General features: G+C 25.7%; 1 protein-coding gene across 3 annotated transcripts in view; it reads left to right on the top strand.

The window, feature by feature from the left end:
- LOC142325296 (uncharacterized) overlaps positions 1–12,860 on the top strand; it is a 315,502-nt gene that overhangs the window by 257,247 nt on the left and 45,395 nt on the right. The window contains exon 1 of one of the 3 annotated variants that reach the window (XM_075366856.1): positions 624–709. The exons of the other annotated variants lie outside the window; for them this stretch is intronic. Coding sequence (XP_075222971.1) covers positions 649–709 — 61 coding nt within the window. The 5' untranslated portion in view covers positions 624–648. Of the gene's footprint in view, positions 1–623; positions 710–12,860 lie in introns of those variants that run through there. 3 annotated transcript variants of the gene reach the window in all.

Raw genomic sequence — 12,860 nt, forward strand, 5'->3', positions numbered from 1 at the left:
CTGAAATTTTGATTGAAGTTAAATTAATATATACTGTTACATTAATCTTTAGGTATAAGTTATTATATTAAAATATATAAATAAATAAAGAACAAATTTAATAATAATAACAATCTAATACATTGGTATTTTAATAGAGTTATTATTTATTTCCATAATTGTGGTGAATGATAATTTAAGGACATTAAAAAAGAATATATGTATAATTATATATTTTAGCTGCAAAAAATAAATGTACATCACTCAATAAAAAAATGTTTTATGATTCATCAAAAAATATGCAATTTTCTAGCATAAATTTGAAATAAAACGAAATATATATGAATAAAACTGAAATAAAATACAATAAGTACGTTGAATAGTATGTTCTTTCCTGTTATTTTTCCTAAATGTATTGTATAACAGTTCGCGAATCTAAATAGCCACAGAATAAATAGTCCTTCATTTCAATTTAGAAGTTAATAATCGTTTCAAAGACATACTTACAGGTATTTTTCCTATGTCTTGGGTTTACCCAGTATTTATATAATTATATGCTACTATTTTTATTTTTATTTTTTTTATTATTATTTTTTCTTTAAAGTTAATAAAATACTAGAAGGTTTATATTTATTGCCAGTAGTCTTGTGTTTATCATTGGAGTAGTGAATGAAGACTCCGGTTTCTTTGGATTTGTTACATAATATCGTCAAAATTTACTTCGCACTGGGTGTGTATATATTGTTTTCAATTACTTAAGATTTTTTTTATATTTAAAAATATCAAATTTACGCTGTTGTTAATTTTAATTGAATAATTTATCATAATTATAAAAAGAATTACCCAAAAATGGATTTTTACTTTCTTAAAACTAAAGAAATAATTATCAATTCGCAATGTATATAAATATAATTCATCAGTGCACAAGCATTAATTAAAATCTCAGTAATTTTTTTCATCATTTATTTCATGTATAATTTTTACAGAATTGTAATTAGTACAAAATAAACAACTAATTACACTTCATTCGATTTCACATATTTTATTTATAAAAAAGTAATAATTTTTAAAATCTGAAAAAAGGATTATTTAAAATTTTTAATATGTGAAATTCAGTATTTAAAATTTACTTGTTTACAAAACTTAAGTATTCTTTGTTGAATTCTGAATTCATTGAGCTTTTTTTACTTGTATTTCTAGAAATATTAAAAAGGTCATTAAGATCGTGAGGTTTGTTTAATTTTCTACTGTAAGGTCAAAAGATAAAAACCTTTAATATATATAATTTTTTTTTTAATTCATTGCTAATGTATCACATTTGAAAAATGACAAATTTGTGAGATTTTTGTTTAATTCACGTTCCATTTTAAGTGATTTGTTTTTTTTTCTAAAGCCTTCAGAAATTTTCGAATTTTTACAAATTTATTTGGAGGAATTTATTTTTTCGGGGTTATCGTTCTTGCATACAGTGAAAATATATTTAACTTTTTTTTAGTAAAATATCTTCAGAGTAGACCATATTCTTACAAAAAAAATTAATCCAAGCAATATCATCATAATAATAATAATCGAATTTTTATGTTGCACTATTCAGTTCAAGTTACCCCACAGGAAAAATACCTTCTTGATAAAATGAATAAATCTATGAACAAATTCTACGTTGGCCAATTAATTAGTACTCGAAAAATTAACTAAGTTAATTCATAAAAAAGGAAATATTTTTACCAATACAATTAATTAGTAGTAATAATTTCTTTAAATTTAATTTTTTAGAGTGGTGAGACTAATCTGTCCGTTGTGTTTTTCTTTCTTTTTTTATTTAATACGATATATAACATAAGGATTGTCTTTATTGTTTAATATTATATAATTATTGAATTATAAGTGATTTAATTGTAACCGGTTTTATGAGATAAACAATTTTACGATGGCATATAATACTTAATTACTCGATAATTTAGAAAACTGGTTGTAATTATTTCTACAAACAATTAATAAGTTTACGGATACAATTTCTTTTTTTATACAGACCGCTTGTTAAAGCAACAATGTTAGTTACCTTTATTTACTTCTAATATTCTTTTGCTGACAATGAAAGGGGTTTTGATTATAACGTTTCATAGTTTTGAAGTATTTCAGAAATAAAATATCTTACGTACTGTAAACCCAATAAGAGATAAAATTAAGCTTTACTAAAAATAAATATAGTCAATGATATACTACATAAATATTTAGACTAGTCGGCGTGACTAATGTTAGGAGCTCCCCGAAGGTCAGACACGTTCACAATTTTTTTTTCTAATATAGAGAGTACTGTGATTTTCCGATTCATAAAACGTTTATCATCTTTGAAAGGATCAGCTGTAAAAAATTATATTGGGTCCTAAAATATACCTTTATTATAAGTTTTAAATATATTTAAAAGGATAATAAACGATTTTAGATAGAACCACCACTCCTCCCATTTTTCAAATAATTTATCCCTTAAAAATAGCCTGTCCGATTGATTAAAACATTTAAAAATAAAGTAATACAATTTTTTTATTGTTTCTACGATTACAAACTATTCTGCAATAAAACACATTCAACAAATTTTTACATAGGAATAAGTGATATTTAAAAGAAAATTTACAGTAATGCTACCGCTATTTGAACAAAATTAGTATTCAAATTAGTATTTTTTTTTTCAATCCAATAATTTAAATTTAATCATACAGTGTGTTCATAAAATAAATAACAAAACTTAACGTTGACGTTATTCTTTATACCTGTGTAAACCAGCTATTAGCATTAATAAGAAAATAGCTTAAAATTTAAAGTGATATAAATCATAGGTTTTCGGTAACAATGTTAATTGTTACCATGGTTTACATGTATATGTTTAAATATATATTCTTGTGAAATTTATCAGTAATTGTATTATAGTATTTTAATCCAATCTGAACGATAAAATTTAAAAATTCTTTGTTGACGAAATGATGATTTTTTTTATTAACTGAAATAGTTTCACACATATTACTTAATACTCAAGGACATTTTATATATTAGAAGAAAAATAATTTTTTGTTCAGGCTAATTTTTTATTAAAAAATAATAATAAATATAATATATTTTTTGATGAGAAATCTGAACTTAAATATAAACTTCTATCAAGTAAAATTCTCTCGGATTTTTATTTAATGTTTTATTTTTTTACTTTTTAAATGTAATATTTATAATTTACGATGATTCTGTATTGTTGTCCGTGTCGATAAGTATTGAAGATTGTAACATAGTCAACATTTGCCGACTACCTTGAAGAAAAAATCGACCAACATTAAAGACATTGTGGGTATTTCACGTTTATAAAAAATAAAAAAAACCACAATATTTTAATATTATATAATAGGCAACTTAAAACATCGCAAAACTAAAGGAAAATATACAAATCAAATACACTTTTTTATGAAATCCTAAAATCATGTATTTTTAATTCGTAACAAAAATCTCTCGTAGTAACGTCAAGTGTACATTAAAATAATGCTTCTTTAAAATAAATTTAGATCTGTTTGTTACTAGATAATAATATTTTGTATAAAATTATTAAAAGCAGAATGAACGCGTTTTATTATAATAAATAGTAAAGAATAAATAATAAAAAAATAATTAGTTATTAAATGATAACCTTCTTTGGTGATTTTCATTTTTCTTTTTTTAAATTTATTTATAATTATTTAAAGAAGAAAAATAATGTTAGGAAATTTCAGAAAAGTAATATTTCCATCTCTTCGTAGTTTTCCCTTGATAACGTAAAATAATAAATTAAAATTTACAATAGATCCGTTTTTGAGAGAACTAAAAATAAGAATATTTGTCCGTAATACTTTTTAAGCTAAATATAAAATTATTTCACTAACACATACGAAATAAGAAATTACTCATATTAGAAACGTGCATCATAAAATGTGTTATGGAATATTTAAGAAGTGATGAAAATGTTCTAATTGGTTTTTCCCGGGCTCTGTGATTTAAATTTATGACTTATTGTTTTAAACAGCCAACATTTTCATGGCTAATTTATTATTGTTATTGTTATTATCGCATACAAGATATTTAGATATTTTTTTCAGAATCCAGTACGATAGAAGGATGTTAATGTTAAACGAATAAAATAATGACGTATCCGTTCAATTAACTACAGTACACCCATGACGTAGCCTAAAAACATTACAATACTAATAATTTTTCCAGCGTTTAATAATCACTAGCAGCAGATAATGTTTAAATGGAACAGTAGCGTTCTTTCATTAATATAGAGACTGCAACACATCACAGTAAATAAATTGTAGATTAACTGCATTCTAAGAATAAAAACAAGACGTATCTTATTCAAAGCAATTTAAAATATTCCTTTATATTACAATTACGCATAATGTAACAGCTCTATCTTTCCACTCGTATTTATTTATTTTTTTTAAAATAATAAATAAAAAAAATTGTAAAATGTTACTATACTTTGAGACAGTAACTTTCCTACATTTTGTTTTTCAAAGCAATTATTTACATTAAAAGTAAGTAGAAAAAAGATGAAATGTAATAGTCTTGTCTGGTCTGATTTTTTGGAAAGATTACTTTTTCATTTTAATAAAACGAAAACAAAGTTTTAAGTTCATTCACTCTGTTTATCTGCATTCTTAACATTCTTGTGTATGAATCTTAATTAATTATATTTTAAAGTATCCTAAAGTTCATATCGTAAAAAAAAAATTCACGATTTTATTTATTTATTTTATGTACTGTGTTAAAATAGATTATAAGTAGGTAAAGATGTGACATTTTTATTACATTTTTTTATATAATCGGGAAGAATAAAATATTATATAACAAATAAATAAATGTCGCTACCTTACTATGAATATACTAATATACTATGCTTGTTAAAAATAAATATTTCAATAGTAAATAAGATAGGTTTGTAAATGAAAAATGTTAAAACGAGATAATATTTCATAATAACTCCGGTGAAGACATTTTAACTACATCATTAACAAATTCATTCATAATTTTTTAGCCGCCCGTCATATAACAATTCCATGTAAAAAACCGGTTGAGTAAAACTTTTCTAAATGACATGCTTAAAAATATAAAATAACAATATTAATTAAATTAATAAAAGGAAAACAAAATAACTATTAAAAATAAAACTTATATATATATATATAAGTATTAACAAAGAAATTAGTATGAGAAAACTCTCCTTATTGTTGAGTGAATATTAGGACTGAATGGATGAGGATTTTTTGTTAATATAATTTTATTTCTTTTGTTTCTTTTACTGTAAATGGACGAGTTTCTTCACACTAACTCCTGTTTAATAAAACAGTTCTAATAATATTTCCTGTAATTTACTACACCATTCAAGTTTTAATTCAGCTTAAATATAACTAAAATCATTTGTATAAATAGTACTTTTATCATTTCTAATATTTATTATGTTCCTAATTTATTCTATATTTACAAAGTTTGTTGCCTTTTAATAGACTAAAAAGAATTTGCAAAAAACTATTCCAATCAATGAAAATTTGTTCAAAAAAATTAATCAAAAAAACTTTTACAAATTAACGAAATTCTCTTTTTGAAAAATAAATAATAAAAAAAACTTAATTTTATTCGTTAAAAAATGACTCATAAGGTACCTTATATTAAAATGAATATTTACCTCCTTTTCAATTTTCATCGTTAATTAATAATTTTAGAGCACATTATGAGCAAATTGTTTCATTATTAAATAAGTGATAGTGAAATGAGATTTATTATCCTAAAAAGTGGTTAATTTCTTCTTTTTCTTCAAAGTAACTAACCCCTTCAAAAGTACACAAATGACGTTTCTTTCGAAGATACTACAAACTGGAAATTGTGAGCCAGTTGCAGATAGCCGAGGCGATTTAACATACTGTCAGCCAAATGGATCATACAAACATAGTTTGTTAGGGCCGTTATACGGCTTGTATCTACAAACGCCAGATTTACTTTACATAGAAGCTTATTGGCGATAGTCAGACAAGAGACTGTAAACCGGTCACAACTTCATACTTCTTGTTTTCGATAGTAAAATTATACGAAAACAGTAATTTTTATATAAAATAATGTATTAATATTTTTACGATAATGCTTTTTCTTCTTTTTTTTAATAAGCTTCGGACATGAACTACTTTGGTCTTTCTGTCCGATGAAATTTTGTATTATTATCTATCATTGTATTTTACAAGTTATAAATTTCTTATTATTTCTACGTACATTCATTTCAAAACTATTTATATTTTTAATTATGTACATAACCATAGAAAAAATTGAAGGTCGTATGACCCTGAAAATTTTATAAAGTAAATTCGTATAAGCCCAGATATTTATTATCAATAGTTATGTTCTTTATTTAGAAAAAAATATATATATGGTAGCTAGAACATACCTCTTTTGCTTCCATACCAAATATAGACGCAGGATTATTGAACATAAGAAAGAGAGTACAGTCTGTAGATTGGATGAAGCGATCGGCTCCCAGATCCGGCCACTAGCGCAAAGTGTAGCGACAGCTCGACTGTTATCACCCAAAAAGGCAGTCATCATTTTATTTTTCATCATTAAAGTACACTTTTCCTACGTATTGTTATTATCAATTCATTGATTTTGTCAATAGATTTTATTTAAACAATTTTTTTTAAGAAAAAATCTCTTACAGATAACGATCTCTTCTAGAAGGAAATAAAAGGATTAAAATAAAATGATAGAATTTATTTGAATACCTTAATTATTTAATTAATACTTAATTATTTTAAAATTTATTCTAATGATAAAAATAATTAATATAATTATTGTTTTATTATTATTATTATTATGTTATATAATAATAATGATAATTGTAGGCTTCTACATGCTTTGACACAGGTTGTTCTGAATCTTGCCATTCATAGCCACATAAACAATAAAACAATAGGAGTTCTCACGTTGTTATATTTGCATTATTACTACAGTTGTATAATTATAACTATCAGTGAAAAGCTTAAATAATCTACCAATTACATATTAAAAATAACTCGCATGTTTATTTTCATTTTCAAAGGGTATTTATTTAACACCAATAAATATTAATTGTTAGAATATAAAATTAATTGAAGTAGATTAATCTAACAAGAATTATTGTAACTTAAAAATTCTACAGAAAGTTTTTTATAAATATTTTACGACTGCCATGGACAGTTATTTATACATTATTATAAATAATTAGTAAATTTTTCGACCAAAATGTACAGCCATCAAACGAAAGCAAGTGTAAGTAAAAATTTTCCTAATAAATTAAAGTCAGATTTAAAACGAATGCTATAACAATCCAAAACCAAAATTATATGAACCTCTTAAAATATATAATCCAATAAAACTGGCTGAAAATTTTTTTCTTATATGTACTTTGTAAGATTTTAAAACAACATTATTTTACAGTGTAATTATAAAATGAAGATTTTTTTCTTTAGGTTACAGCAATATGGTGTTATATTATAGTTAGTATTTTTTTTTTTTTTGATAAGAAATGGATTTTGCAGCGTATGAAAAGTGATCCAACTCAGATTAGATTTCAAATCTAGATCCTTTTGGATGAAAGGCCGAGACGTTACTACTCCGCTACGGAAGTCGAAGTAGTGATAGGAATATATATATCATGTAGTCGATATACTAATGAAAATATTAAGAAAAATTATTAAAATGGCTTGGAAGATAAATAATTACCAGATTAATTAATCAGTAAATATTTAATTTAAATAAATTCTCCATTATTGAACCATTAAAATTTCATACAAAAAATCAAGCTAAATAAATGATAAATGAAACATGCAATAATTTTTAAATAATAAAAATTATTGCGAAAAGCTCCCTAATTCATAAAAGTTATAAAATTCTGAAGTTTTCTGAGTGAGCTGTTTTTTCAAAATCTCGGAGATATTGTTTGATTTTTTTCTTTAGTCCTCAAGTGAACTGGCATCAAAAAGTACAATTTTCATAACTGAACTAAAAGCAGTTTATATTTATCGAAAGCAAGTAAACGGTACAACAAAACATTCAGTAATTATAACAGTGAACAAATTTTCAATAAAATTTCTTACTCTTATTACAGAAGCACCGAATATTCATATATAATAAAGCATTACACAATCACTGAAGACTTCTACGGTCTTTAAAGTTCTAAAACGTTTATATAAAGCAAACTTTATATCTGAAAATGTCTGTGAAAATTTTCAATTATGTCATCATGTCCTTAGTGAGCGTACACTCTTTACCGTGAGTAAAAGCACAATAGTTCTGGGAATATATCGAAACTTTAGATAAAGATTTTTCAAAATTGTAAAAACTTTAAATTATACTCTTGTAAAAGTTATATTAAAACAACAAATTATACATGAAAAAATAAAAAATAGTTTCTGTCCAGAAGGAATTTCCGGCAGACTTTCGAATATCCTCTGTGTAAATCAGGTCAAGAACAAACCAGTCCTTGAATCTCATCGAAAATGAATAAGCCGTTTAAGAGAGATGTCAGACTAACAAGTAAAGTTATTAAAATAAACCTAAATTACTTTAATAAAACAAATAATAAATCAAAGAAAAAACTACTTAATAGAATTAAACTTTACTTGACTGAATACAATAAAATTAAATTAATCCAATAAACGTAAAAATAAATAAATACCTTACTAAATAAGAAAATTAGTAGAAATTCTAATTGCATATTTTCCAAAATTTTGAATTTTAATTAAGAATTATTTTTAAATCTTAATAAAAATCCCTTATATATTTTTATTAATTATAACTAATTTTATAAAAATACTGATATCCATTAAAAATTATATTAAAATATTATTTTAAATTATTTGCACAAGATTATGATTGACAAACGATACGTTATGTGGGATAGTTTCATTAAACGATTCCGGCGCAAATGTTTAATGAGCGAAAAATGTTACAGCCAAAACAGGAAAATAATTTTTAGAAGATACAACAAATAGATCAATTTTATGAGCAAAGATAAACACCCACCTAATTATTTTGTTTTTAGTACACAATTATATAATACTACAGTTAGATTATTATTATTTCGCAATATTTTTTTTTTTCTAAAATTGTCTATTATGTACGAAAATATCTACATGTAATCTTTTATAGTACTGATTTATTATAAATGTTACCTTATTATGGTAATACTGACGTAGAACTTTCATAAATAAGTTCAATTATAAAAATGGAAGTTATATTCTTAAAAAAATCTATATTAAATCCCCTTTAATAAATACATATTAATATTTTTTTTTATTATTATAACGACACAGCAACTTTACAATCTGTTAAGCCACATAATTGAACAGTAAGTAAATAAGACCTATTTGAACCAACATTAAGTAATCACAGACCCAGCGGCTTGTGACTTAATAATGAAATAGAAGAGCACTCAGGACGGCCAGACCATAGTCACCTAATTGAAATGATAAGGCAAACCAAGAATATTGTTCCTCAGAAATCTCGAAAAATCACTGATCGTGTTATCTAATAAATTGACCGCCAAATAATTCGGGTGCCGATTCAAACGATTTTGATACCGTAGGCTGACCAGAGAGATTTCCCGCCGAACGGTTCGCAACTTAAGATCATTATACATAAGGCTATTATTTATGTACCAGGGTATGTTGAGCATTTTCTGCAGCGCTTTTGTCTGGTAGCGTTCAAGAATGTCAACTGGAATTGCATGCCGTACCCCAGAATTCAAGCCCGTAAGTACAAACAGACTTCAAAACGGATTTATAAATCAATAATTTACTTTCTGCTGAAAGCTATCTCCTATCAGCCAGTACCTGTGTTTAAACTTGAGATCCAACTGTTTCCGCTTAGAAGTATATGTTTCGTCCAAGTAAGTCATCGATCAAGATAAAAACCCAAATATTTATAGTCTTGAGATCTCGGAATTGGAACACTGAAGACAGAAACAGGCGGACAGTGTTCCTTAGGAAGGATGAACGTGACGTGCTTTGAATTTGTTTCGTTTATTTTTATTTTCCAACATGTAAGCCACGATTCAAGAAGAGTGATATAATCTTGAATAAAACGAGATGCAGTAGTCGGATTTTCGTGGACAGACAAGAATTGCAGTATCAGCTAACGTTGCAACTGTGGTATCTGCCGTAATTGGCAAGTCAGCCGTAAATAGAACATACAAGATGAGTCCGAGAACGCTCTTTTGCGGTACCCCTGATTGTTTCTGGAACAAGTCCTTCAAAACCTCTTCATATTTAACTTGAAAGGACCTGTATTCTAGGTAAGATTTTAGTACCACATAGAAAACACGCGGTAAAACCTTTTACCGTTTATAGAGCAACCCTACATGCCAAACCTTGTTAAAAGCCTGACTGATATCGAGAAAAACCGCTGAACAGTACTGTTTCTCATATAGAGCATGCTTTATAACGTTAATAATCCTGTTTGCCTGCTCCACAGGAGCATGTTGCTCCTTAAACCCAAACGGGTGAGACGGAATGTGATCGTTCGCGAACCGCTTCAGTCTTTTCAAAAAGAGTTTTTCAAAGACCTTAGAGAGCACAGGAAGCAGGCAGATATGTCTGTAAGATGTTACATTTGTGGAGTCTTTACCCGGTTCTGCTATAACAATTAACTGTGAAATTTTCCACGGACCAGAGAAATAACCAATTCGGATAATAGCATTGAAAATCAAAGTAACCCAATGAATCGCATGCCAAGGTAGTGCCTGGAGAACCCGACCGGTGATCAAATCACACCCCGGCGCCATCGCTGGATGTATTTCATCGTTAATGACTGAAGAGACCTCGTGAACTGTAAAGCGTGTAATCGGCAAGGACATTTGGAAAGGAGAAACCAAATCGGACATTTCACCGATCTCCTCTGGATCTGTCTCGACATCATTTGGTTAAGAAATTATCATGAAATTCATTATGAAACTTTGAAAAAACTGACTACGGTTTTCGAATGCCGCTCAGGCTGGTTTTCAATTTTACCATTTAAAGTATTTGTTTTTTGTTTATTAATGAATTAATTCACCAAAGAAGCTTGTAAGTGGAAATGAACATTTTGTACGGCATAAAAAAAGGCTATGCCTCACCGAGTTTGGAAATCGAAACCTCCGGATGAAAGGCCAAGGCGCTACCACACCGCCAAGGAGCTCGACAAATTACCATGATAATTTAAAATTGTAAGATAATAAAAAAAGCCTGATAATTATTTGTAGGATCTACTTAATTTCGGTTTCATATTATTATATATGTAAATATCATCTTAAAAAAATACAAAAATATATTTGATTACATATAAAAAATTATTTTTTTAAAAAGCTTTTATGTAACTAATATTAATATTATCATTAATAAAAAATGAAACAAATTAGAAAACCCCTCTAAAAAGTAAAAAATAAGAATTAAATCAAATTGAGAATTTTAAACAAAAAAATATAATATATTAACAAATATAAAAATGCACTGAAAAGTAAAAAATAAATTATATAAATATCTAATAAATAACCAATAAATAAATGTAATAATTATTAAAATTTAGAATTAAAAGTAATGAAAATATTTAGTTAAATAAAAGCGTGGCGCAGTTTTTATAATTTATTTAAAACTACACATTTGTTTTTACAACAATTAATCTTCATTTTCATTTTCAATAACGACGCGAGGAGGCGAAAAGGTCTGCTGGAACCTCTCCAGTTGAGACTGACTAGCTACAAGTAACAATCTGGGAAAATGCACCCACTCGCTTTCTTTGTACGTGTTCTCACATAGTTGAAGTTCATCTTCGAATTCTGCTTGTAATCTAAACCAAATTGAACGCACTCTTTCCGCTAAAAGTTTCATTTTAATTAATTTTGAATTTTTTATAATGAATTCATAATTACGATTACAATTATAATAATGATAATAATTAATAATTTTTCAGATTACCTCAAAATTTAATAACTTTGTGAAAGATTTCTAAATTTAATTTTTATTTTTAATTTTATTAACTCTTAAAGGTCATCTGGGTGCAAATTTGAACCATCAAAGAATTAAAACTTGAGTTTTTTTATTACAGATAAATTAAGTATATACATATACTAAACAACCTCATTAAACAAAAAATATATTTTAAAATACAGCAAATGTCTATAAATACTTATTCGAAAACATTGTTATAAAAACTGCGCCACGCTTTTATTTAACTAAATGTTTTCATTACTTTTAATTTTAAACTTTAATAATTATAACATTTATTTATTGGTTATTTATTAGATATTTATATAGTTTATTTTTTACTTTTGAGTGCTTTTTTATATCTGTTAATATATTATATTTTTTTGTTTAAAATTCTCAATTTGATTTAATTCTTATTTTTTACTTTTTAGAGGGGTTTTCTAATTTGTTTCCTTTTTTTATTAATAGTAGTTAAATAAAAGCTTTTTTAAAAAATAATTTTTTATATGTAATCAAATATATTTCTTTAATTTTTTTTTGTATTTGTTTTAAGACTAAAAAAAGTAAAAATATTTATTTTTACACATCGAAGTTACATACGTGTACCACAAATTTCAATCATTTTCATACGATAGTTCATGAGAAATGAAAACTTTCAACTAAATGAATGAATTTAGCGTAGGAGTAGCGTGGAGGTGGGTCATATCAAATTTCGACACGGTAGTGCTGTATTGTCATCGAAATTACATACGTGTACCAAATTTCATTGATTTTCATACGATAGATCAAAATATATATGCAAGATTTGATTATTCCTAAAGCGAGTTAAATAAAAGCTTTTAAAAAGTAACTAATTTTTTTTAGTTTATTTTTCAAATCCTT

Source organism: Lycorma delicatula, chromosome 5 (genome assembly GCF_047948215.1).
Source record: "Lycorma delicatula isolate Av1 chromosome 5, ASM4794821v1, whole genome shotgun sequence".
NCBI classification, from domain to species: Eukaryota; Metazoa; Arthropoda; class Insecta; order Hemiptera; family Fulgoridae; genus Lycorma; species Lycorma delicatula.